A 26,110-nucleotide genomic window follows, 5' to 3' on the forward strand; every position below is an offset into this window, starting at 1 on the left:
TTGACATTTAAATTAATAAACAAACGAACGCTTCAAACCCCACCAATTGCTTAAAATATCTACCAACAAGTACCTAAATTAAGCAACATTTTCGTTCAAGAAGTATTAGTACGTCGTAGTGCCGGATTTACCACTAGGCTGAGTAGGCTGAAGCCTAGGGCGGCAGATTTTAGGGGGCGGCAAATTTGGGTCAAAAAAATATTTTATTTGCTGTTCAGATAGGGTCGACCAGAATTTTGTCGCTCCCCTATTTATTTGTAAAATTTAAATAACAAGCATTATTTGCCGATTTTGCCGCCCTCTGTCATGTCAAGACCCTTTATATTGAGACAGACAGACGGCCGGACGGACAACAAAGTGATCCTATATGGGTTCCGTTTTTTTCCTTTTGAAGTACGGAACCCTAAAAATGTACCTACTATTTTCTCGAAAAAATTTCGCGCTCGCTACGCTCGCGTTTTCACTTACGTACCTACATTATTTTATTAGTGACCCATCTCACTACATTGGGCGGTTCTTGTGTCTTCGTGGTATTGAATCTCACTAAATTGTTCCGATCCCATGCCGAAACTCAGTACAGATAGAGTGCTCTCGATATCAGATACAAATACAATACTTTTCATGACTTTCCAGCACCACAGAGTGAGGGATAATGCCGATAATGGTAGGGCCTGTGTAATACGCATCCCTACTACTGTCGTCTGCAGCAATGACAGCACAGAACCTAGTGCAACGCCAGCGGTAATGTCCGCACTATCGGAGCAGCTTCCGTCTACTATACGGCTCATGTGCGTCTACCGGAAAAAAAGCTAGCGATCCATTTGTATAACATAGTCCCTCGCGCAGACTCGATGCCAGACCCGACCGAACTCCTTAGCTATATCCAGCCTGACTGCCAATGCCTCACCTTAATTCTCAATGGCCAAAACCCAGCAGTACCCACTGGTCGCCGATCAGATCAGGCAAATATAACGAGGTCGCATCGTCATTTAGTGACAAAAACGGCCCATATAAATCTGTGTCGAGAATAGTGACATTAGTGACGTCACCTTTCTGCACTCAAAAGAATAAAAAATTATATACGTTCCACTATCAGCGAAGAGCGCCTGAATAGCTTAGCTCTTCTTAATATAGAAGCTGAGCTGACAAACGTTTTAAATTACGACAGCGTCATTGATGATTTTGTCAACCAATTTGTACATAGGAAAACAATGTAAATGCCTATGTGAGTATATGGTAAATGTTTAGTTTTTTTTTATTTCACACCCCAAAGGTACTTGTTGCAGGTTTTTTTTTCTTAAATAAAATACTTTATCGTCACTGATGAAGGGGGGCGGCAAATCAAAATGGCCCGAGGCGCCAAATTTGTAAATACGCCTCTGCCTAATATTGTTATGTTTACAAAAACTCATTTTTTTTAATAGGTATATTAGGTATACAATGTAGCATGTAATAATGAAGGTTCTAGTAAAAACCATAGGTTGCCATGACGAAACTTCCATTATCTGAGCCTTTAAACAACCGTCAATTTCGTTCAATTACATATGTTGAAACCCTAAATTAAATGGACAACGGGAAATAATACTTCAACTAGTGTAATACATACCTATTAGCAGGGCCGGATTAAGCATGTCGGGGCCCCTAGGCAGTGCGAGGCTCGGGGCCCCCTACAGTCAATTCTGCACACAGCATATTCAGTACTTACAGGGAAATAATTAGTTTGCGTTTTTAATTTCAATCTTCAGGCGTCAGTCAGCCGTCCAGCCGATCCGAATCGAACGATGTCTTTTTCGCTCTTATTGCGTGGACGTATAAAGCTTTATTCTATTGGTTTTTGCCGATTCCGTCGCGTCAAGTGTGGGGAGAACCATTTAGGCTTAAGGGGCTATTCATAAATTACGTCATTTCAAATTAGGGGGGGGGGGGTCTGGATATCGGATGATGGTAGCATGATGTAGGAGGAAACGGGGTCATTCGAAGCATGATTTTTGGATGATTTTAGGGGGGGGGGGGGTCGAAAATCGTCAAAAATCGATGACGTAATTTATGGACAGTCCCTAAGGCCAATTCCCAGTGGAATACCAAAGATGTGAGCTTCAGCGTCACTTTCCTATCTACCTCTAATGGCAAATTTTAAGCTCAACTAGTGCCGCAGAGTTGATTTTCTCAATAGTTAATATTTTGCGAGGCTGAACAGCGATTGTCCGACCATAAGACCAAACGCCGAGCCACATGATTAGAATCAACTTAATAAGTAATAGTAAAGAATTTCCATATGTTAAAATTATTAAAATTACTAGAATTAGGCCAAGATAAGCCTGCAAAAATTTTGATAGCACTCGCAGTGCAAGTGTTATTTTAAACGTCAAAACTTCTATGAAATTATGACGTATAAATAACACTTGCACTGCGAGTGCTATCAAAATTGTTATGCCATAATTATAATTTATATATAATTAATTAATATATTGCGTATGCTATAAATATCATTGCAGACTTTTCTTGGTCTAACTCTATTCATTCACCAGTCAAGCTAATATGTAGATGATACAGGGTCAACTAAAGAATCAAAAATAAACGCGAGCGCAGCGAGCGCGAAATTTTTTGCTAACAATATCGCAAATTGTGAAAGCGTGTTAAAAGGCCGGGTACCTATCGATCTTCATCTGGGCCTAAAAGTCCGAAGTGCGCCAGTGAGGCGAGCTTTCATGCGAAGTCAAAGCCGTGCTTCATCAGGCTTCAGGATAAATAGTTGAGCACAGACACGAACCAATGTCCATTGTATTAAAAAGCGAGACCGCAGGCCGAGCTTGGCGCAGCGAGGCCAAAGGCTAAAGGTGGGATCAGACGGTTCACTCGGCACTCGGATGAATGTTCACTCGAGTGAATGTATAATTTTCCTTTCATTTCACGTTCACACGGCTGCTGGAAGGACTATTCATTTTTTTCTTTTCTTTCACTATGGCGTCGAATGAAGTTGTACGTCTTGGTATAAGAAAGTTTAATTTGTGATCATTTAATAAAGATTTTAACAAACAAGAAGCAAAGAAAACACTTTAATGAGAGACAGTCATGAGACAGACACCTAGTAGCCGAATAAAACTCCAAATTGTACTGCGATATCTTACTACTGGCGATTGTTTTGGAACTCTGGAATATTTATACAGTACCTAGAAAAACTATATCCTATAGAAGTTTAAGTTTAAATCACTAATTAGAGATTTTATACAATTGATTTGTCTTTATACTATACTCATCAATTTTGTGGTTCCAGAGACATTTATTTTGTTCGTTCCACTTGAACGCCATTTTTTGCTGTTACGTTATCTTTGTCTAGATAACCACAGGATTCGAGAAAAATATGCAAAATCCGAATGAACGTTCATTTATGTGTTCACACTGTTCATTTTTTGTTCATTCGGAGTGCGAGTGAATGATGCCGAATAAAAATATCCAACATTCTTTCACTAATGAATTCATTTTTCATTTTTGGTTCATTTTGTGTTCAGTCGTGTCACTTTGAGTGAAAGATGAATAATGAAACTAGAAAATGAACAAAACATGAACCGTCTGATCCCACCTTAAGCTGAAGTAGAGGAGATGTGGAACACAAACCAATGGTAAATTGAGGTCAAGCATGCCTATGAAAAACTAGGGACACTTTCGTCTTCTTCCCCCTTTCAATTTTGACCCTATGAAACAAGATTTTATTTGGTGCGCGCTGAGCCGCCGGGGCCCCCTAGCCGAGGCGGGGCCCCTAGGCAGTTGCCTACTTTGACTTAGGGTTAATCCGGCCCTGCCTATTAGCACGCAAAAGTTTTCAGAAATTGAGCGAGCGTATCGAGATCGAGTGGTTCGAAAAGTGAAACTTGAGCAAAAATCTTGGGTAATAAACAAAGTTTGTTTAACAAACTTTGCTGCCGAGTAAAATTTTCACCACGCGAACGCGAGGAAAATATGAACTGTAAAACATTACAAATCAAATTCAAATGAATGTTATTATATATAGGTACATAAATGTAATTCAAAATTATTACATAAAAGTCAATTCTACCAAATCAAATTCATCAAATTTTATGAAGGCATCTCATAACAATCAGTCAGATTCATAAGTATAATATGTATTCTCATTTCTTTTATTGACTTTATTTTCTTTTCCTTTTGTAAGAATTTGATATGTTTTCTGAAAGAGCTACGTATTTGTATGATGCCACGTACATATATGTTTTTTTAATCAAATTTCTATAAAGTAATATACCTACTGTGTATAATTGCATGAATTATATAATAATTTAAATTGTATTTTCTTATTTACTCGTAATGCATGTTAATTATAAGATGTAATAATGTTTTGAAAAGATGTGTCCCGCCGAGTTTGTTGCCGGTCCCATATTGGGATACCCTCCTCCAATTGAGGGGGGATTTAAATCTTCTCGAGGCAGAGGTGTAGTAGGGTTGGAGCCGGTATAGCTTTATTTGACGTTCATAAGCGCATTGTAATATGCCTACTTGAATAAACTATTTTTTTTCTTTTATCTTATCTTACCAACCAACATAAGCAAACAACTCAAAAGTTGTTGAAGCACAGTCTCTAGGGAGAAAGAAAACGTGTTAGGATGGGGAGGGACAAAATGATGAGTTCGTGACCTCCCGCTGTCAAACATCGGTTTAGTTCACAAGTCTATAAATTAAGATGTAGTGCATAATCTTTTTCCATCATATTTTCACGGAAACGTACGAACGTATTAGCACTATCAGGTTATTTCAGTCAATCGCAGTACAAAAGGGCTTGTGCACAAATCACGCGAGGTTCGATAGGGGGTTGGGGGGGGTCACGAAAAAATCACGATAGATCACGTTGGCGGAGGGGGGGTATAAGGAGACCTCACGTGTATTTTTCTACAGTGAACGAAACTAAGAAACAAAACCTACCACATGAGTATAATTATCTACTTTTTCTCGGTTTCGTTAAACATAAATCTTCACTCTGCACTCTTCAAAATAGCGAGTCTATTTAACGAAAATAGAAAAATAAACAAGATTTTCTATATACAATACTATGTATCTTAAAATTACGTCGAATGAAAAAATTTCAAAAAAATACACTTGAGTTTGAAAAACCTCACCAAATATCACCAAGGGGGAGGGGGGATCAAAAAGTGGCCGAAAATACCTCGCGTGATTTGTGTGCAACCCCGAAGGTGCTAAGGCTGACTAAGGTGATGAAGAACTTGGCACCCATATTGATCTCAATTCTTTTTATTGAACGACGAATATTCTTAATAGTGAACTTGGCTCTCATTTCACATTTATGTTTTTGATGGGTTAATTATATCTACGTGATGGCTCCCCTTTTGCACACTTCAATTATCTTTACCTAAGCGTAAGCGTCATCTCAAGCGTCAAGCGTCAGGCAGAGAATAGATGCGTTCGAAATGTGGTGCTGGAGACAAATGCTACGAATACCGTGGACGGCAAAACGCACAAATATGTCTATTCTCTCACAACTTGGCATCAAGACTCGGCTGTCCACCATATGTCTGCAACGCATACTGTCATATTTCGGTCACATCACGCGAAGAGAGGATAGCAATCTGGAAAAATTGGTCATTGTTGGCAATACCGAAGGCAAGAGAACCGAGGCCGATCGCCAACACGTTGGTCTGACCAAATAAAGGAAGCCACCGCCTCTTCCAAGCTACATCAAGTAGTGAGGGCTACCTACTTTGTACCGCAACCGATGGAGACAGATTGTTTTTTTGAGGGGTTCCAGTGACCACGATCCTCAGTAATGAGGGACTGACCAGAGAGAAGCGTCATCTAATAGACCTTTGGTTTTGTTAGACAATGAGAATTTTATATGAGGTACTTACTATCTTTGTGATAAGTATGTTACATGATATATAAGAGTATTAACTATTAGAGACGACTTAGGTCATAGTGAACGACTTTTACCTACTTTAGGATCAACATGCATTTTGACCAATAATATGTTCTTTTCTAAGCGCTGGTGGCCTAGCGGTAAGAGCGTGCGACTTGTAATCCGGAGGTCGCAGGTTCAAACCCCGGCTCGTCGTACCAATGAGTTTTTCGAAACTAATTATTTTTATGATATGTCCTTGCAACGACTCACGCGCACAACAATAAGTGAAAGCAAGATGTCTATAGCGATCGTATGATATTAATATGAAAACCATACAACATTTTGATATCTGAATGCTCACGGTTAGGTAAAGTACAATACCCGTGTGACCTTTTAATATCACTGCTATGTAATATACTTCAACTAATATTGCGGCTTTCAGAGGGAATATTTTTTAATAAATATTGTTCCAAGAATAAGATGAAGAAAGAAAACACTTAGCTTAAATTGGTACATACAATCGGCGCGATTCGAGAAATGATTTAGAGATCCACTAGATATGAAATAGTAAAGATATGTGACGTTCCACGGCAAAAGGTACCTTATGGCGGCTGGCGCTTACGCTATTATTAACGCCGCTCCAATATTCAGCCGGGGCAATGGTACCTTTTGCCGTGGAGTGTCACATATCTTTATGATTTCATATCTAGTGAATCTCTAATTCATTTCCCGAATTGCGCCGAATGTTTGTTTTTCTGTTGTAAATCAATAAATGATATACCTATGTTCCTACTATACTCGTAAAGTGATTCTATTTCAAATCAAGTAGGTACACACAATTACAGGCCTATTCGGATTTCGAGATAATCACAAGATCTTGAGACGATTTAGAGATCAACTAGATCTACATTAGATATCGACTAGATGTGACTTGGATATCTAAGTCATAACTTGTCGAAATCGTTCAAGAGGACCTCCAGAATCGCGGAAACGTCAAATTTGACATATCTATCTTACAAATATCTTAAATTATCCGTATCGTAACTTGTTGAAGTCTAGTAGAAATCTAATTCATTTTCCGAATCGAGCCGTTAGGCAGGGCACCGACATAAGGATGGTTTGCTAGTCCTAGTTCCTACAACACAGTTATCAAGATATCTTGATGAGGACTTTGTCTAGCATAAATTACATAAATCATAATTCAAAAATGTTTATTATTTTTTCATTTTAGATAACAAATGGGACTGCAGCGATGGCGGGCTGGACTGGCTAGCAATGGAAAGAGACAACGACACAGTTAAGAGGAAGATAGTAGATTATTACAAACTCATGTGCCACCAGCAGCTGTACCGAGGCAAACCGCTGCATAAAGTGATGGACTTCATTAGAGTAAGTACCCACTTACATAATTATATATGTAGTTTAGTTAATATATTTCATAATGATAAATTACAGTATAAATTATTCTTACGCTAATCTATTTGAATTTACATTATGATTGTCAATAATTTAGCATGCCAACGTATAATTATAAAATGTCAACAATGATAATTATACTAACAATTCATAACTTAAAAAGAAATAAAGAAAAAGAAGAAGAAAAGAAAAAGTTATAAAGAAATTTACATTATTTGTACTAAATTTTTGTACTGAGCAGAAACGTACATTGCTAAATAACAAATTTTAATTTAGTGGATAAAATGATAAATTCTCCGCCTCGTGTCCCGAAATATCGTGATCTTGCCATTTTTCCTTTAGGTATTGTGAAGTCCAGTATATAGGTGGTGTACCCTTTCAGAGGGCAGACCGATTGGGTTGAGGTTTCCAACGGTTTCCAAGTCTGCACTCTTACAAGATGTTGGGGTCAGGCTTGGCTAATCAGAAAAGCAAACAACTCTTTCAATAGGATTGATATTTTCTGCACACAGAACTATGTATACCCAAACATAGCCAATAAATACACTGACTTCGCAACGCTACGCCGAATACCAATGCTGCAAGAAAGCACTTAATTGCATTTTACGTTCAAAGGCTTTTAAATGTTTTTGAAGTGAAAACTTCTTTAGCGGCGCTGGGCACTTTTTGAGGTGGGGAAAAAATGATAAACTCGAGACAGCGTAAGGCGATCACGTGACCGTAAGGTTTAGATGGCCACTCATTTAGATGGCATTTAAATCAATAAAGAAAAACTCAATGACATTACATGAAAAAGGTTCTAATCTTGTACGGGTTGAAATACGAGGATCTCACATTTACATTCTAAGGGCCACTTGCACCATTCCACTAACCCGAGGTTAACCGGTTTAACCTAGAGTTACCATGGTTACCAGTACAATTTGACACTAGGTTAACGGTATAACCGCTTAACCCCGGGTTAGTGGGATGGTTTATATCACTCAAATATAATTCAATAAAGCTACATCTTGATGAAATCGCTAATAAAAGCGAACTCTAGTACTGGTGAATAAAACTCAAAATTATCATGACGAAATATATTTAGATGCGAGGTCTGCAAGGTAACTTTACAATTTCTATTCGAATTTTAAACAATTAACGCTACAATTTTGAATTTCAAATTTTAAACAAGCTCACTGACCAGCAATTTCGGAACTAAAGTTTTTCAATAGAAAGGAGGATGGGACAATTATACATAGTGCTGCAGACATTTTGGACTAGTCATTGAGTTTTCACTTCTGTCGGCACTCCCGGAGTGCAACCCGTTGTTTTTTTTTTAGTTTGAACGAACGATTTTACTTCAGTTTACGTACAGCTTTGTAAGATTATTGAAACTATCGTTGATCGTATTTGCTTGACCTAATTCTTGTCTTCCGTCAGCTTTCTGCGATCACGTTTTGCGACGTAGTTTTATGTCAGCACGAACTACTTTATAGGCGGTATTCACATTGAATGCGGATTCGTACACCGCACCGGTGTGCGACCAGGACATCGCTATAGGCATGCATAACCCTATCTCGCTCACACACCGGAGCGGAGCGTGAATTCACTTTAGGATAGGGTTCCTTACAGGGTAGGCTTAAAAGGGTATGTATACCAGCCACCGGGACACATGGTCCCGCCGCCGCATGGCCATGGCCATGGCCGGGGTACATGGTCTTGTATAAATCTATTTTTGTAACCTTCTGATATATATGGAGTCGTAACAAATCGGTGTTATAAAGTGAACTTTGTTTGACCTCATCTCCACAATAGGGTCACCCATACCTAAAACGTCTAAGTAAATCTACATCCTTCGGATGTTCTTGCATGGACTTGTCTTTCGGTTCAAAATTGTATAGATATTTTTAATATAATTATTAATTAACATAATTAATATGCAGCGGGTTAGTTTAGAAAATTGCCAATATCTACTAAACTAGAAGGTATCTATTATATGATTGAGCAGCCTTTTTGCGTGCAGTAGGTTACAAACTTAAATATGTATTCACATGAACAATTTTAGTAGGGAAGATCGTTTTCTAATTTACCTTATTTGTCTTATTTCCCAAATAAATGCTTAAAATTTCTAGAGCAATGACCGGCCTGACATCAGTGTCGAGTCGGTTAGTGTGCGTGTTGCTGACACTGTAGATAAAATGTGCTGCACACGCCGCTGCACCGCCCGTGCACCCTCCGCGCGTGTTACCGCCTACCTAGGCTACCTACTGTCTCTTCGAAGTCACGTCAGCATATTTATGCTGATGTTGTCGGTCAGCCTGTCGCAGCTTACTGGGTCAATGCGCCTTCTAAGGTGTGTGAAGAAGTCCTCCCGCACAGATATGGATAAGGAGGGATTCACACATTCACACTGATGGAAAGGAAGATCAAGGCGCGCAGGGCGCCTCGTAAGACTGTGTGGTACTGCGGAGACGGTTAATTCTGGTCTACGGATTGCGACACTGAGTAAGGCGTTTTAGCAACTACTAGGCGGCGAGGTGGTGGAGTACCTACGCCAGACTGATTACACGCTGAGGGTACACCAACTGCAGTCGCACCACTACGTGCACTTCTGAGGGCCTACCGCGACCCACGTTCGACGTGTTGCCTCCCTGTCACACTTACGTACGAATTTACAAGTACGACAGAGAGGCAACACGTCGAACGTAGTTCGTGGTGCGCGTGCCGCGGCCGCCGCAGGATACTATCGCAAGCGCAGACTTCTAGCCAAAAGGTGTTGTGTTTCGTCAACCGGCCGAATCCTACCCCGGATCAGACGATGCAACGGAGCCACGCTGTTACTTCGTCGCCCAAATCGAATTGGGGTTTTGTTTTTATTTAGTTAAAGGATTTCGTTTCTTTGTAATTTCGCAGTGCTGGTAGTAAATGTTGTGTAACTATTTTGAATAGTAAAATAAAATAAAATAGGTAGGAAGGTATCAGAACGGTGACCCAGTTCTCATTCTTATCTAAAAGCAATAACAATAATCGTATCTGGTCATTTATGTAGGACTGCAATAATCGAATGATAGCGATCAGCAATTACGACTACGTTGTAAAAAAGGCAAATCGCTCCTTATAACCGCAAAGGTGCCTAAGCCGCACGTTCCAACAGCAACAGTAGACCATTCTTGAGCCTTATGTCTATGCAATAAGGTATACGATGTGTCAGTTAGCAATGTAGACGACGGTACTTCAATATTGGGCAACATTATTGGACATGGCGTTAGTGTCGCTATTGACTTGGTAATACAAACACTGTTCGTTTTATGAGATGTCTGAAAATATAATAGAAATAGCGAGGCGCTATTTGCCTTCATTCGGCAAGCTTTTATTAGGTAGGCTATGTAATGGAATCTAAGGTAACTAATTTAACCATCTTCCAAGGATCGTAGCGTCATGAAAATTGGCAGCTGTATGTAGTTCTGATGACAATACAATAATATGGTACTGTCGAACTGATCTGATGATGGAGACAGGAGATGGTCATAGGAACTCTCGACCTGTATGTAACTAACTATGTAATGGAATCTAAGGTAATTAATTTAACCATCTTCCAAGGATCGTAGTGTCATGAAAATTGACAGCTGTATGTAGTTCTGATGACAATACAATAATATGGTACTGTCGAACTGATCTGATGATGGAGACAGGAGGTGGCGATAGGGACTCAGTGATGAAACAACGCAACCTTATTGTGTTAGGGGTTTTTAGAATTGTCTCGATGAGTATTAGTTGTCTGTCGTAAGAAAAGTACAGTCAGCGATAAAAGCTTGTACCAAAAATGAAATTGTTGCCAAAAACTTATTTCAAACTAATAAGGCCATAGTTTCCGACCGTTAAAGAGTGAGAATGACTTATTTGAATATCGGGAGTCGTAATTTTTCTGATTGTAATTAAATTATTTCAGGTTATAATTTTAAGGAGGAGGAGGAGGTAGAAAAAATGACACTCTTGACGCTGACAGATCATATCCATGACAAATCCAGATCAAATTCATAACCTGTTATTACAATCAGAATTACCACTCCGAGAGTGAAACGTGGTGGTGAACGTGCGCGGCAAGTTATTAGTTTTTTTCAACGCAGATGGCGCCGCAATCGTTTAAAAAACATGTCCTATGCCAAATTAAAAGGAACATAAACTATTACAGACCTCTGTCACTTTTAGTTCCACCACTATAAGCTAACCACAGTGTAAAAAGTAACAGTGGTCCGACGGCCTTTGACGTGTACCGCTACTAACAATGGCGATGACAGTGATGTATGCACTTGCAGTGCTCGGGTGCGGTGAATGACTGTGTAGTATGACTGTTAGTTTGTAAGGTATTATGTATCTATGGGCCTTAGTAGCCTGAAAATAAATGCTTTGATTTGATTTGATAGCCCTATGACCTAACTATGTGTTCTTATTTCTTTACTTCTTTGCTGGCCTGCTGAGATCAGAAGGTACATAGGTACCTATTAGATAAGATAAAGATAAAAAATAGTTTATTCAAGTAGGCATATTCCAATGCGCTTATGAACGTCAAATAAAGCTATACCGGCTCCAACCTTACACCTCTGCCTCGAGAAGATTTAAATCCCCCCTCAATTGGAGGAGGGTATCCCAATATGGGACCGGCAACAAACTCGGCGGGACACATCTTTATAATAAAGTTAAACTTAATTTTATTAAAAGCCCAAAGAACATGGAACATCACGCATTATCATTTTCAGGGCTATAGCTGCAAAAATCGAAGTTCGCAAATTCCGGGCATCTTTCTTTGTCACTCTAATTACGCCTTCATTGGAGTAAAAGCAAGCAATTTGCGAATTTTGATTTTCGCAGCAGCCCCTAAGAAATAGTAAAAAGCGACATGCTCAATAACACAAAGCTTCTCTTCCAGATGGTCCGCCACACCTGCCCAGAACCCTGCTCCTGCGTGATGACGTACGTGGCGGAGGACAAGCATGGCGGTCTGATCCCCATCATCACAGCCAACTGCACGGGGCTGGGGCTCGCGGAGGCGCCGGACACCCTCCCGCCGGGCACCACCACCGTGCGGCTTGATGGGAACAAGGTAACACGGTACGATGTTTTTCATGTTGAATGCTTTTATTTAGATTTATGGGCATTTTCACTTATATGTGTACCATTTACTTTTTATATTAAATATATTAACATACATACATTTACTTTTTTTCGAAAATCCATCAACTTTTGGGCTATTTCTACTCAGAATCACGAGGACTATCGATATAAAAAGAAAAAAAATGTGTCCCAAAAAAAGACAGAAGATATGTAATGATAGAGAAGGTATGTAAAAATGCGTTACAAAAACACCCAAAATTTGTATGAAAACCTGGGGACACTTTTTTTCTTTGTCTCATTCAATAGTACTCGTGATTCTTAATCTAAATAACCCAACAGTTGATGGTTTTTCGAAAAAAGTAAATGGTACCATTTTTTCTGAAAACCCTTATAGTAAATACGCAATGAACGTGGCACCAATAAGAGACATTAACCACAAATTCAGTGAAATAACTATTTAACATCAGTCTTTTTAACACTTAGAAAATACAACATGTTAAGTATAATAAACAAGAGTTACTTAAGTACACTAGATACAGAGCCGCTTAAGTTTGACTGGAGAAGCATAAATTTAATTTCTTAATTGTTGTAACCAATAAAACTGCAGCAAGTATCTTTCATTCAACAGAACACATAAAAGACGAATACGACATCAAATTAAGGAGGAGGAACAGGGATAAGTTCGATTTTGTACTTCGTACTCTTATTTTTAATATGTCTTTTTGTACAACAAAGAGTTTACTCCTGCTGCGAGTTTAAAGATATTAATACAATAAAGGGTTAGTTGTTAGTTATGCATGTAGGTACGTTTATGCAGTAACGCTCTGGTGTGTGATGGAAGTTTACCCTAAACCCGTGTTTGTAAACAAATATACGCTCGTTCACTAATGAAGTCCGTATGCTACACAAGCATATGCATGACACAAGGTGGGAAGATAATCTATTTGCATCTTCGAGCAACACCGGGTTCCGACACATCGGAAGGGAGGGGCCCAAGCGATATCTTACCGTACAAATCTTTCTGCCATTTTTTGCGCGGGGGGGGGGGGGGGGGGAAGGTGCACACAGTCGCACTTCTCACACACTTACATACAAAATCCAATCTGCAATGACGACACAATTACATAGAAAATGACACACGTCAAAGACAAATCTTGCAAACCTCAATCTCTTTTTGTGTACGGACGAGTCACAAGTGTCAGAACACGCACACTAACACATTTTCCTCGAAGAATTTTATTGTATTCTGAGAGATGAGAAGTCGGATTTGTCGCTCGACCGATCCGCAATTTGTACTGGGCGAGCAAAATCAATAAATCCAACAATTACATGAGACTAAAATATATAATCATTGTGTTTAAATGTAATTAAACGTATGATATGTAAAAAAAATATTACATGTGAAATGTAACACCTTCTTTTTGTAAATTTGATGTCCCAGACCTCTTTTTACGACAAAAAACCGAGCAATTAGGCATTTTTTCTGCTGTTGTGTTCACGCGCGCGTCTGGACTCGGTCTAGTGAAAAATCCGAGCGCAACTAGTTTTTAACCGACTTCGATTTCATAGAAGGAGGAGGTTCTGTATTCGGTTGTGGCTATTTTTTTTTTTTTTCTATGTACGTTCACCGATTACTCCGAAATCCGTAGTCCGATTTGAGTAATTCTTTTTTTGTTTGAAAGGAGCTACCTCCGAGTTGGTCCCATTTTAATTTGGTTCTGTTCTGATGATGGGATCCATGAGGAATTGAGGGAACTCCTCAATTTTTAAAGGCACATGTATGGTGTTTTGGGCGTTTTCTTAAGCAGATCGAGCATTTTCTCCCGAAAACCAACAATTTGATGAAGTAGACCTGATGATGATGATTATTTTGATGATAATGATGATGATTTCTTTAAATGTAAGTATGTTCAGCGATTACTCCGGCACCTGCGATCCGATTTGAGTAATTCTTTTTTTGTTTGGAAGAAGTTACCTCCAAGGTGTTTCCGTATTATTTTTGGTTCTGGTCTGATGATGGAATCCATGAGGAATTGAGGGTACTCCTCATTTTTTAAAGGCACGTGTTAAGTGATTTCGGGGTTTTCTAAAGTAACTCGAGCATTTGCTTCCGAAAACCACCAATTTGATGTACTGCAACTGTAGATTTACCACGAGTTTGACATTAACATATTCGCTAACGTCTTATGAATCTAAATGTAACTTTTTATGCATCTCGCTCACACTAAGGTTAGTACGAGCGAGATGCATAGGAAGTAAGTTACACACATGCTAGCGAATATATCAATGTCAAACTCGTGGTAAGCTGGTGAGGCTACTGATCGGGGGTTAGGGTTAGGAGTTAAGGGGTCCGGGATTAAGGGGTCGGGGAATGGCGGTTGAAGGGTTGCTGGTTCAGGATCGAGGGGTTCCTGGATCAGGGGTTGATGTGAGGTTGAGTGATCGGGGGGCTGAGGGATTGGGTCAGTGGCGGGGCGGGCGGATGGATTTAGTTGACAGGAATTATAATTTCCCAGACGGACTCGAGAAAATTCCTGGTTCAGGGTCGAGGGGTTCCTGGATCAGGGGTTGATGCGCTGTGAGGTTGAGTGATCGGGGCGTTGAGGGATTGGGTCAGTGGCGGGGCGGAGGATGGATTTAGTGTAGTAGTGACAGGAATTATAATTTCCCAGACGGACTCGAGAAAATTCCTGATTACATATTTATTAAAGTAATAGGTACACGAATTTAGTGTTAAACATGATCTTGTTTTTCATTCATGCGTCGCGCTCTTAACACTGCGCTAAAACTAAAAATTGAAAAATAAAAACTTTTTACAAAAACCGACTTCAAAAAGGATGAAATAAAATATTATCCTTTTTGAAGTCTATGCGTTACCAACTGATATGTTTGAAGTCGGTGCCAAGCCAAGTAGTAACAATACCAGTCAAAAATAATCAGCTTTATGGCTATAAATCCCATTAGAACTGTACTAATAACTATTACAAATGTGTAAGTAATTCTGTCTGCCTCTTTGTCGCTAGGGCTTGCATTCCGGCATTGCATTAACATGCCTCATTATTCTCATTAACTTAACCATCGAATTATTTACTTTTGATACATGCTAAAGCAAAGCCATACATTTACTCGCCCAGAATCCTACCTACACGAAACCTTTGAATTAAAATTTATAAACATTTGGATATTTTATTCTCAATTCAGAAAGAAGTTTCCTCAATGTAAGATTTCGGCTTTTATAGTGTAGCAGCACATTAAATTATGAATTAGGAACTAGTAAGGAAAAACCCAACTTGGAAAGCGTAACGTTTGTGTATCTAAAGGTTAAGTATGTAATAGGTATAGCTGAATAGGTACTTTCATACATAAAAAACAACCTTAACTCAGGAACAAATAAGCGTTATAGGTACCTTAACACAATAAATGCCCTTACCGAGATCGGAACCCCATCGGGACCTTGATCTTCGTAAACAGAGAGCCCCTAGGTAGGGTACGAAGCCGTTATATTTAGACATTATATCAAATTAGGCATCAAATGGTTTGCCAGTAGTCATATAGTTTCCCCAAATAAATACGAAGTATCATTGAAGTGAATAAAAGCGACCATAGTAATATAAAAAGGTGCTAAAATAAGAAGTGCAGGACGGCACTACTCAATTGATTAATATTTTTAGATTCATAATACTTCAAATTAAATTCCACTAAAACAATACTGTCTTTAATAAACATAAAGTATCAGAATTTCACATTTTTTTGTTGTTTTTTATTTAAAAATCTAATAAAAATATGATCAGCCCTAATTCCGGAACCAGTTCCGGAATTCCGGAATTGGGACCGAATATCGAAAATCAGTTCCGGAATTGGAAACCGTCCGATATTGCAAGCCCTATTTGTCGCCTTTTCATGGCTAAATAACTGAACCGCTTTAGGTGAAATTTGGGAAGAAGGTAAATTTCTTGAATTGTTTTATATTTTGAAATGTAGTCCTCTGGATAAGGGACGGGAAATTACTCAGTCCCAATCTCACACTTGCGTGCTATAGACTGTTCGAGCATTAGTAAGAAATGCTCTTTAAAAAATACGACGGAACAAAAATGCATTGGATTTCCACTAATGTGCCGACAAACATGGTACAGACTGCGCCAAGAAGGTTTGATCGTGTGTTCTTAGATACAATCGACGTCAAAGATATGTTTACACTTTTGCACCTTACTCCTTTGTAATAAGGCGAAAAGTGTAAACATATTTTTAACGTCGACTGTACCTACAGAAAGTACGTTCATTGTCGTCGTGTAAGGCAATCCAACGTAGGTACATCCTTATCGAATCGCACAAAAATCATGGTATGCTTCAAAATTTGGCTTGGCACCGACTTCAAACATATCAGTTGGTAACGCATAGACTTCAAAAAGGATAATATTTTATTTCATCCTTTTTGAAGTCGGTTTGCTTTTTTTTGTAAAAAGTTTTTATATTACCCGCGCTAGATCAGTTGATCTTGTAACTAGGCAGAGGGGAAATAGTGCGAATGCCGCCTCCCTTCGGTGTTGCTCGAAGATTTGCATTTATGGACCCACATTCGAAACACTTTAACGTTTCATGTTTTTTATGATACGAGTATACGAGTATAGTATGTATATAGAGGTAGATTTTCTTTCCATTAATAAGACTATTCATATATCAGGTTAATTTGGTGTGCTTTAATTTATCACCACTCGAGAATTTCCTACTTTCCGCACTTGTATCGTAAATAACTATTAGTACAAAATTTACAGTAATATAGTTAGAAAGACTAACAAATATAATTATTCTTTTAATAATAAACAAGTGGCTCTGTGAGCTGTAGACCTCGCGATTAGCTTAATTAAAAAAAAAATCACTTCGTTGAAATATTATACAGGCTGGTCCAAACCTTGACTTCCAAAAATTTTTTTTAGATTCCTCACGTCGTGGGCTATCAGAATATACCTACCCCCATGTTAGCCGATATTTCGTAGTTTTCGAGTTATGATGTTTTAAACTTTTAACTTTTGTTATGAAATTCCGGGGTTCAGGGTGGCTAAAAAATAACTACATTCCCGTTGCCAGGGAGGTTTTGGGATTATACTGAGCAACTATTAGTATGGGACTAACCCCGAAATCGCGAAAAATAGTTTGGCTGTTTCATACATTTTATCTCGCTTACCATTCGATTTTCAACCTTCCACGTTCTCACGTAAAGTTCTGTTTATATTGTTTTATCAGCCAGCATTTATGCCCTGAATTTGATTGCCGACAGCTTGACTCGATCGGAACTCTGCTGCAAAACCCTTACTATAAGAAAATTGCTGATCTCTACTTGGACAACAACAGCCTTTCCACGGTGAAGGAGCTGGAGGGCTCGGAGTGGTTCAACACATTCCGGCTGCTAAGTCTGAAAGGGAATTTGCTCAAACAGGTAAATAGTTCGCTATAATTTTTCCATTTATGCATTTTGTCAGTAAATATTTGTGACGTGCCCTCCATCTATGTAAATATGAAGTAATACAGAGAAGTAAGATCAGTTGCGCGCATTATTTTTGATCTTAAATTTTGGAGTTGTGTACATCCTTTAATACTAGGTACCTACTCCTAGCCAAGCTACGGATACAGGTTAATAATCTTTACGGAAGTAGGTAATAGAAAACTAACTATGTATTTTTAAAGTTTATCTTTTTCCCTACGTACTTTTCTTATGAAAATTAGGACTAAATTTGCCCACGCTTGCTTAATGGAAATACACAATCAAGATATTTTCATAAGGCTTTTACTGCCCGATAAACGATATGGATTAGATGTGTCAGTGTCGTTTTTATCCAATCCATCCAACAAATATAAGAGCCTCGGTAGAGAGTACCATTTTGTACCATTTGGTGTTGAAACTCTAGGTCCATGGGGTCCCAGCGCGCGCTAACTGCATGGTGACCGAAGAGCTGGCGGCTACCTCGCACAACGTATCAGCATTGCGATACAGCGAGGAAATGCCGCCAGCATCCTTGGTACAATGCCTCAAGGGCCTATTTTAGATTTAAGCTAGTTATTAATTTCGTTTAGTAGTACCACTGTATATATATTGTATGTAAATAAATGTTTTCATCCTTATCCATATCGTTTCTAGATCTATTAATTGACGTAGGTATCTTAAAGTTGGAATCGGGCCGTACATCATGACTCATGAGCCATTAACCTGTGAAATAATTATTAGACTCTTTTATGGCATTAGTATCATAATTTTGACATACATTAGTGCTTTTACCTCAAGCTAAAAGCCCTTTTCACGATGAGTTAAGTTCACTCTCTTTGTCTACCTACGCCTGGAAAAGGCACAAACATTAACTCCATGTAAAGGGAAGCAACTGGATATGCCTTTGAGCGAAAGCTTAATTCCTTTAACACTGTATTTCTCCAACGTATGTAAGGCCGGCTTAGCATATCCTTTGACTATATTTTTGTATCCATGTTTTTCCCAAATTAAGGGATTTAAAGATTTTCATCTACACATATAATATCATAAACCCTCTAACTAACTAACTAACAGTCGTGTGATTGACTCGCTTTCAACTCGTTTCATAATCGTTTACTAATGCTTCTCATTATGTAGCAGTCTCATAAACTATTATTTTGTTTCAGATTCCCGTTTACGCGTTCGACAAAGCGTTCCAAAGCAACAATAACATAATGCATGTGTTCCTCGGTGACAATCCTTGGCGCTGCGACTGTCACTTCATCCCGCGCTTCAAGACGCTGTTGCTCAAATACAAGCGGGTGATACAGGATTTGCCTGACATACGCTGTTCGCAATCGGATGACAAGACTTTATCGCTTGTGCAGGTAACACCGTTATGGATAATCATATTGTCAGAAAATAGGTTCATGCAGAGGCGTATTTACAAATTTGGCGCCCCGGGCCATTTTGATTTGCCGCCCCCCTTCATCAGATACGATAAAGTATTTTATTTAAGAAAAAAAAACCTGCAACAAGTACCTTTGGGGTGTGAAATAAAAAAAAAACTAAACATTTACCATTTACTCACATAGGCATTTACATGTTTTCCTATGTACAAATTGGTTGACAAAATCATCAATGACGCTGTCGTAATTTAAAACGTTTGTCAGCTCACAGCTTCTATATTAAGAAGAGCTAAGCTATTCAGGCGCTCTTCGCTGATAGTGGAACGCATGGTATAATAATATACTCCGCCTGGTACTCTATTCCGAGATTCGCGTATGACCTAACTGACACGGGCCTACGTCATCATGCTGTTTACAGGTTCTCAAACTTTAAAATGTGGGAGAATTTTAACCAACGGTGAAAATTATTTTAACGGCATTAATTTTAAGTTATTCATGTAGAAACATAGTAAAATAAAACAAATCTAATGTATTAAATTAAACTTTATTTATCTATACAAGACAAACGTTTGAAAAACTAATTCACAGTTACACATTAATTACCAAGCTTACGGCGTGAAAAGTTTGGAAAACACTGCGACTGCTGACACTGAGCGAGAAGGAAATAACAATTAACACGCGTTCGACAAGGATGACGGTCAGGGCATGAAGTTATCTACATCCGAATTGTCAAATGTGACAGCGCTATCCTGTGTTGTCAGTAGTGTAAACAGAATTACCCGAACGTCTGAAATTTCTGTCGTGAATCGGAAGATATTGCTAACGAATAATTAAAAATGACGTGTTATTGTAAAATTTAAGATAAAATACATATCAATGAAAATTATAATATTATAAAGAAATATTTTAACTTATTAACCATAGGTATAATGTACCCATGTAACATGTTATGTTGAAATAAAGTGGCAATGTTATTGTGACGTAGGCCCGTGTCACTCTGGGAATAGAAGACCATGTTTTATTAGACCATGGTGGAACGTAGACAATATTTTATTCTTTTGAGTGCAGAAAGGTGACGTCACTAATGTCACTATTCTAGATACAGATTTATATGGGCCGTTTCTGTCACTCAATGACGATGCGACCTCGTTATACGTATTTGCCTGATCTGATCGGTGACCGGTGGATACTGCTGGGTTTTGGCCATTGAAAATCAAGGTGAGGCATTGGCAGTCAGGCTGGATATAGCTAAGGAGTTCGGTCGGGTCTGGCATCGAGTCTGCTCGAGGGACTATGTTATACAAATGGATCGCTAGCTTTTTTTCCGGTAGACGCACATGAGCCGTATAGTAGACGGAAGCTGCTCCGATAGTGTGGACATTAACGCTGGCGTTGCACTAGGTTCTGTGCTGTCATTGCTGCATATCAATGATAATCATTGCTATGCAGACGACAGTAGTAGGGATGCGTATTACACAGGCCGTACCATTATCCCTCATTCTGTGGTGCTGGAAAGTTATGAAAAGTATTGTATTTGTATCTGATATCGAGAGCACTCTATCTGTACTGAGTTTCGGCATGGGATCGGAACAATTTAGTGAGATTCAATACCACGAAAACACAAGAACCGCCCAATGTAGTCATATGGGTCACAAATGATGTAGGTAGTGAAAACGCGAGCGTAGCGAGCGCGAAATTTTTTCGAGAAAATAGTAGGTAAATTGTTCCGTACTTCAATAATAGGAAAAAAACGGGACCCATATAGGATCACTTTGTTGTCCGTCCGGCCTTCTGTCTGTCTCAATATAAAGGGTCTTGACATGACAGAGGGCGGCAAAATCGACAAATAATGCTTGTTATTTAAATTTTACAAATAAATAGGGGAGCGACAAAATTCTGGTCGACCCTATCTGAACAGCAAATAAAATTTTTTTGACCCAAATTTGCCGCCTCCTAAAATCTGCCGCCCTAGGCTTCAGCCTACTCAGCCTAGTGGTAAATCCGGCACTGCGCCGTACTAATACTTCTTGAACGAAAATGTTGCTTAATTTAGGTACTTGTTGGTAGATATTTTAAGGAACTGGTGGGGTTTGAAGCGTTCGTTGGTTATTAATTTAAATATCAATTAAAATATAATAAAAAATATAGCTAAGTTTGATTATAAAAGGCGCCCAGATAAAGCCGCGAGGGGGCGGCTTCGCCGCCCCCCCGCGGCCTGCCGCCCCGGGCCATGGCCCCCTTGGCCCTAGGGTAAATACGCCCCTGGGTTCATGAGCGGTCCCCACGCACTAGAAGACGTAGGAAAGGCCGCCAAAGGCAATTGACGATCTGTGAAAAGGGTTGCGTACAACAGGACGGTGTGGCGATTCTTGGGAAAGGACAAAACAAGCAATAAACGTCACATTTGTTTTCACAGTTTTACCCTGGATATACCGTATGAAAAGGTCCTGCCTCCCACTCCTTCCGGCTATAGCCTGGCTCAGATAATACAGTCCTACAGGATAAATCATTTACGTAACCCTAGGCCCGTAAGAGGAATTTTCTTCCCACGGGACGGGAAGAAAATCTCACTTCCTGGCCAAGGCAAGACGTAAAACTTTATACAAACCACGGGCGCGGTAATTCGTAAAGCCCCAGATCGCATATTTATGGCCCTCACCGCCCCTTCGGTTCGGGTCACAAACACCTGCGATCTAGAGCATTTACGAATTTACCTCCCTAGGTATGTAATGTACTATTGTATTTGTTGTCACAGCGAAAGCGCACCGAAGTTTTGGTTATAACTATGATGTCATAGGTCGTAGGAAGTAAGCAGCGTTGCAACAACAACAACCCAATTTATGAACGAAGTTGACAGTGACACATAACTAGGGATTGCAAACCGGATTGATTTTCAATCCGGACGGATCCGGCCGGATTTTGGCCTCAATCCGGCCGGATCCGACCGGACCGGATCCGGTTAGGTATAAGGATATTAAAATTATTAAAGTTAATGAAATTACATATTTTTCAAGTTTTATGCGTTATATGAGAAACAAAGGTTACAAATGTATTGATAAAACAAATATTTGAAGTTAATGGGATAATTATGGGATGGGAATCGCAACTCCTTGAAAGGACAAGTTTTCGAAACTGTTCTTTGGTGGAATTATTTGTAACGCTGACATCCATTATAGTAACAAGATATTTTACTTTTAACCAAAATTATATGAAATGCGGTCCAATATTATCTTGCTTTAATTTTTATCCGTGAAAATAGTTTTATAGCCTAAATCACAAATAAATAAGTAATTCATGAATAAATATTTGGGGACAATGTTATACAGATCGACCTACTCGTAGCCCCAAACCAAGCAAAGCTTGTACTATGGGTACTAGCTAGCTAGGTAGTATATACTACTAGCCGACGATATATATACGTACCTATAGTATATTGATGAATACATGCTTATATACATAGAAAACACCCATGACTCAGGAACAAATATCTGTGTTCATCACACAAATGCCCTTACCGGGATTCTAACCCAGGACCATCGGCTTCATAGCTACGGGTCACTGAATGGTCACTACCCACTAGGCCAGACCGGTCGTTACAAATAAATGCCTTCCATGACATCTCCATCCTTGAATTTTTACTTCTAAGTACATATTTAAGTAATCATCGTATCGTGCCACCAACATGAAAGAAGAGGAAATCCTCTTCTGTTCTCAATCATCGTCATATTAAATATCTTCTTATTTTACTAAATCTTGACTTTTTCATTCCTTCTTTCTTCCATCCGTCGCCTTTATCTCCCCTAAAACGCACAGTGGGTGCTGTGTGCGGTCTTTTTTTCTATTTTCCCGGATCCGGTCCGGATCCGGTGATTTTAACCGGATCCGGTAGCTCCAAAAAAGTGCCGGATCCGACCGGATTACCGGATCCGCCGGACCGGATTGCAATCCCTACACATAACGCGTCAAGGCTATATCAGCAATGCTGGAATAGTAAAGCCTGACTGAATATATGATCACGCGCCATGTTGCGGAATTTCTCTGGAACTAATTTTTTCATACTAAACTGAACTGTCACCCTATACATGAGAATAACAGCGTCCTCTTGACAATGATCATATTACTGGTCAGGCTTTAACGCCGCTGAAGTCCCAATCTGAATGTCACCTTTAGTAAGCAATGGTCTTACCAATGCACGCATGACCTATTTTCTATTTTGCAGTAACATAGGTATACCTTTAAAGTGACGGCCCTGGGTGGTCTCTCCTCTGCGAAACCTTTTAGAAACCGTTTAAAGTTTAATTAAACCTTATAAATGCGGACCCAACTATTATTGCCAGCGTTAAGTTGCGAAGGGTTCAATTTTGATTTTATTATATTTATAAAAATTATAAATTAAAATTTAATACTTGAATAGGAAGGTACTATCAATATTTTTGAATCAAAAGAGATTTTTGGCGAACACTAAAAGACGGATCGCTAAGATAATAGCGAAGTAACATGACTTCTAAATAAGTGATTTTATAATGAACCTTTCGGTGAAAAATAATTAGTTTCTTTACCTTAGTAGAAACTTAGCGTTAGTTAGACAATAAAGCCAAATAATCAAACTATTGCATCCTTTCAACTTGAAACCACCATATTTACATACACATAAAACGTCAATCGAAACTTAAATTGTATTGAAATAGTCGAGTGACTTTTCTTAGCACCTGTCTGTCAGGTACAATTTCTCTTGTCGTTTGTCGATGTTCGATTGTCATTTTGGCTACGTAGCCACTAGCCACCGCCACCACCCTTTATTTTTTATTATTCAGAACTACATATCTCTTCTATGAAATCCGTCCATCCCAGTCCATTCATTATTTCATGAAATGTTATATACCTGTAAAGTATACTGTTCATTTCTGAAAAAAATACATGTGAAAGCAAAACACGGTGAAACTATGAAGGGCTCTGTAAAAACTATACAACTTTACCAGCAATATTAGAGAGATTAATAAATACACTTGATACCTACCTACCATGACTTGTTTATTTTTCAATGAAAAGATAGCACAGTTCTAACGGGCAAGCATAGTTAAGTAAATTAACAAAGGAAAGCAATCAATATGTTGACAATAAAGTGTTTCTTTGAAGACTTATGACCGTTTTGTTAGCAATTTATTAATTTAAAAAAAATTGATCGGAAGCTTCACCATGCTCATAGACAATTCCAATGTAATTTAAATTCCGTTACAGACTATTAAAATTCCTAATTATATTAAGAGCAAACATTTTCGTTAAACTTTTGCGGCGTTACTGCTGCACTGTTGACGCAGGTGACGTTACTGTCAATTTCCTAGATAAATTTCCGCTTTGCCGTCGCTGCCAAAATATTACGCTGTCGTGCAAGTTCAATCCGTCACTTACTTTATCCAGACTGACAGTAACATCGCCTGCGCCTACGCTGCAGCAGTAACGCCGCACCATAAGGTTAACATTCCATTTCTGACCGCAGCTGCACTACTAGTACGAACGCGTCGGTGTTATTGTCAATTTCCGTAGTAAAATGAATGGTGGTGCTGTTGTCGTTGGAAATGGACTGTCACCTTAAGGCGACGCACGGGTGTCAACTAGCTGGAGCTGCATTACTGTTGCGGCGTCGTTGTAAGCGCTGCTGTATCTGTCAATATCTTTGATAAAATGAGTGACAGAATGAATGTCCAAATCGCGGCAGTATTGTCGTGGCGAACGTCACTCATTGTATCAAGGAAACTGACAGATGTAGTGCCAATAACGTCGCCGCAAGAGTAGTGCAATAAAATGTAACGGATATCCGGCTACTAATCGGTATACCCTAGCTTATCCGGCCATAATTTTGCTACGGTCGAATACCGAACAGTTGCGTAGTATCCGTCCGGATGCTGGCTTATATCGATAGCCTGAAACCACCAACAAAAACATAAACTCAGCCCTTTGTATGTTTGAATGAAGAAGTACGCTTGTCCCATGAAAATAGTACTTAATTGAGGGCCCACAAAGTAACAAGTTAACAACGAATAAATAACAAATAATAAATATTGTAGGACAATTTTACACAGATCGACCTAGTCCCACAGTAAGCACAATAAGGCTTGTGTTGTGGGTGCTAGACGACGATACGAGTATATATAATATACACATATATATATAAACTTATATATTCGAACCCGGGACTCCTGCTTCGTAGGCAGGGTCACTACCGACTAGGCTAGGAGGCCGTTAAACTGTCAGCGTTGTTTCTTTCAAAATAGCTTGTTCTCACAGTAAATAGTTTTCTTTTTTCAGATCAGCACATTGCCTTTGGGAAGAGTCTGCCGCAGCGGCCCCGAGATGCCTATAAGCACCATAAACATAATCAATGTGACCCTGGCTACCCTTCTGTTTATAGTCATAGGGAGGTTTCTGTATGATTGGCACAGTTTCAAGAACACGGGGAAATTGCCATGGATATCCTCTATTTTACCTTGATGAACGGAGGGACTGAGTGGCTAGGGTCAGAATATCATAACAAGATAACAAACTTATATTTCTATAAGTGAGAACCTATAATTGGCTCTGTGATTCTATTGTAATTTCTGGATATATATAGCGCTGTTGGTTTTACATGTACTAAAATCACACCTCGGACACTGGCGATCAAATGTATGAAACAAACGCGTTCCTACGCACACAGTCTAAGCTCGTGTAGGTGAACGCATACCGTGCTTGTGTGAGTGAGATAAGACGTGCTAGGGTTCCCGCCATTTTGTTGTCAAGTTCGATGACCTCAATGACGCAAAACTCATTGCGCGAATTAGGAAGAAATAAGAATCGTATTATGTTGTAAAATGGGTATCTAAGCTCGATTCATAC

At 39.1% G+C, this 26,110-nt stretch overlaps 1 protein-coding gene across 1 annotated transcript in view; it reads left to right on the plus strand.

Moving 5' to 3' along the window:
• The window catches only part of LOC134796561 (protein singed wings 2), a 52,123-nt gene extending 26,386 nt beyond the window's left edge, over positions 1 to 25,737 (plus strand). The window contains exons 2-6 of the mRNA XM_063768744.1: positions 7,095 to 7,252; positions 12,186 to 12,359; positions 17,646 to 17,804; positions 19,016 to 19,216; positions 25,544 to 25,737. Of these exons, the coding sequence (XP_063624814.1) occupies positions 7,095 to 7,252; positions 12,186 to 12,359; positions 17,646 to 17,804; positions 19,016 to 19,216; positions 25,544 to 25,726 (875 nt within the window). The 3' untranslated portion in view covers positions 25,727 to 25,737. The remainder of the gene's footprint in view (positions 1 to 7,094; positions 7,253 to 12,185; positions 12,360 to 17,645; positions 17,805 to 19,015; positions 19,217 to 25,543) is intronic.
• Positions 25,738 to 26,110: the final 373 nt, after the last annotated feature.

The sequence above is a fragment of the Cydia splendana genome, chromosome 13, assembly GCF_910591565.1.
Source record: "Cydia splendana chromosome 13, ilCydSple1.2, whole genome shotgun sequence".
Lineage (NCBI taxonomy): Eukaryota > Metazoa > Arthropoda > Insecta > Lepidoptera > Tortricidae > Cydia > Cydia splendana.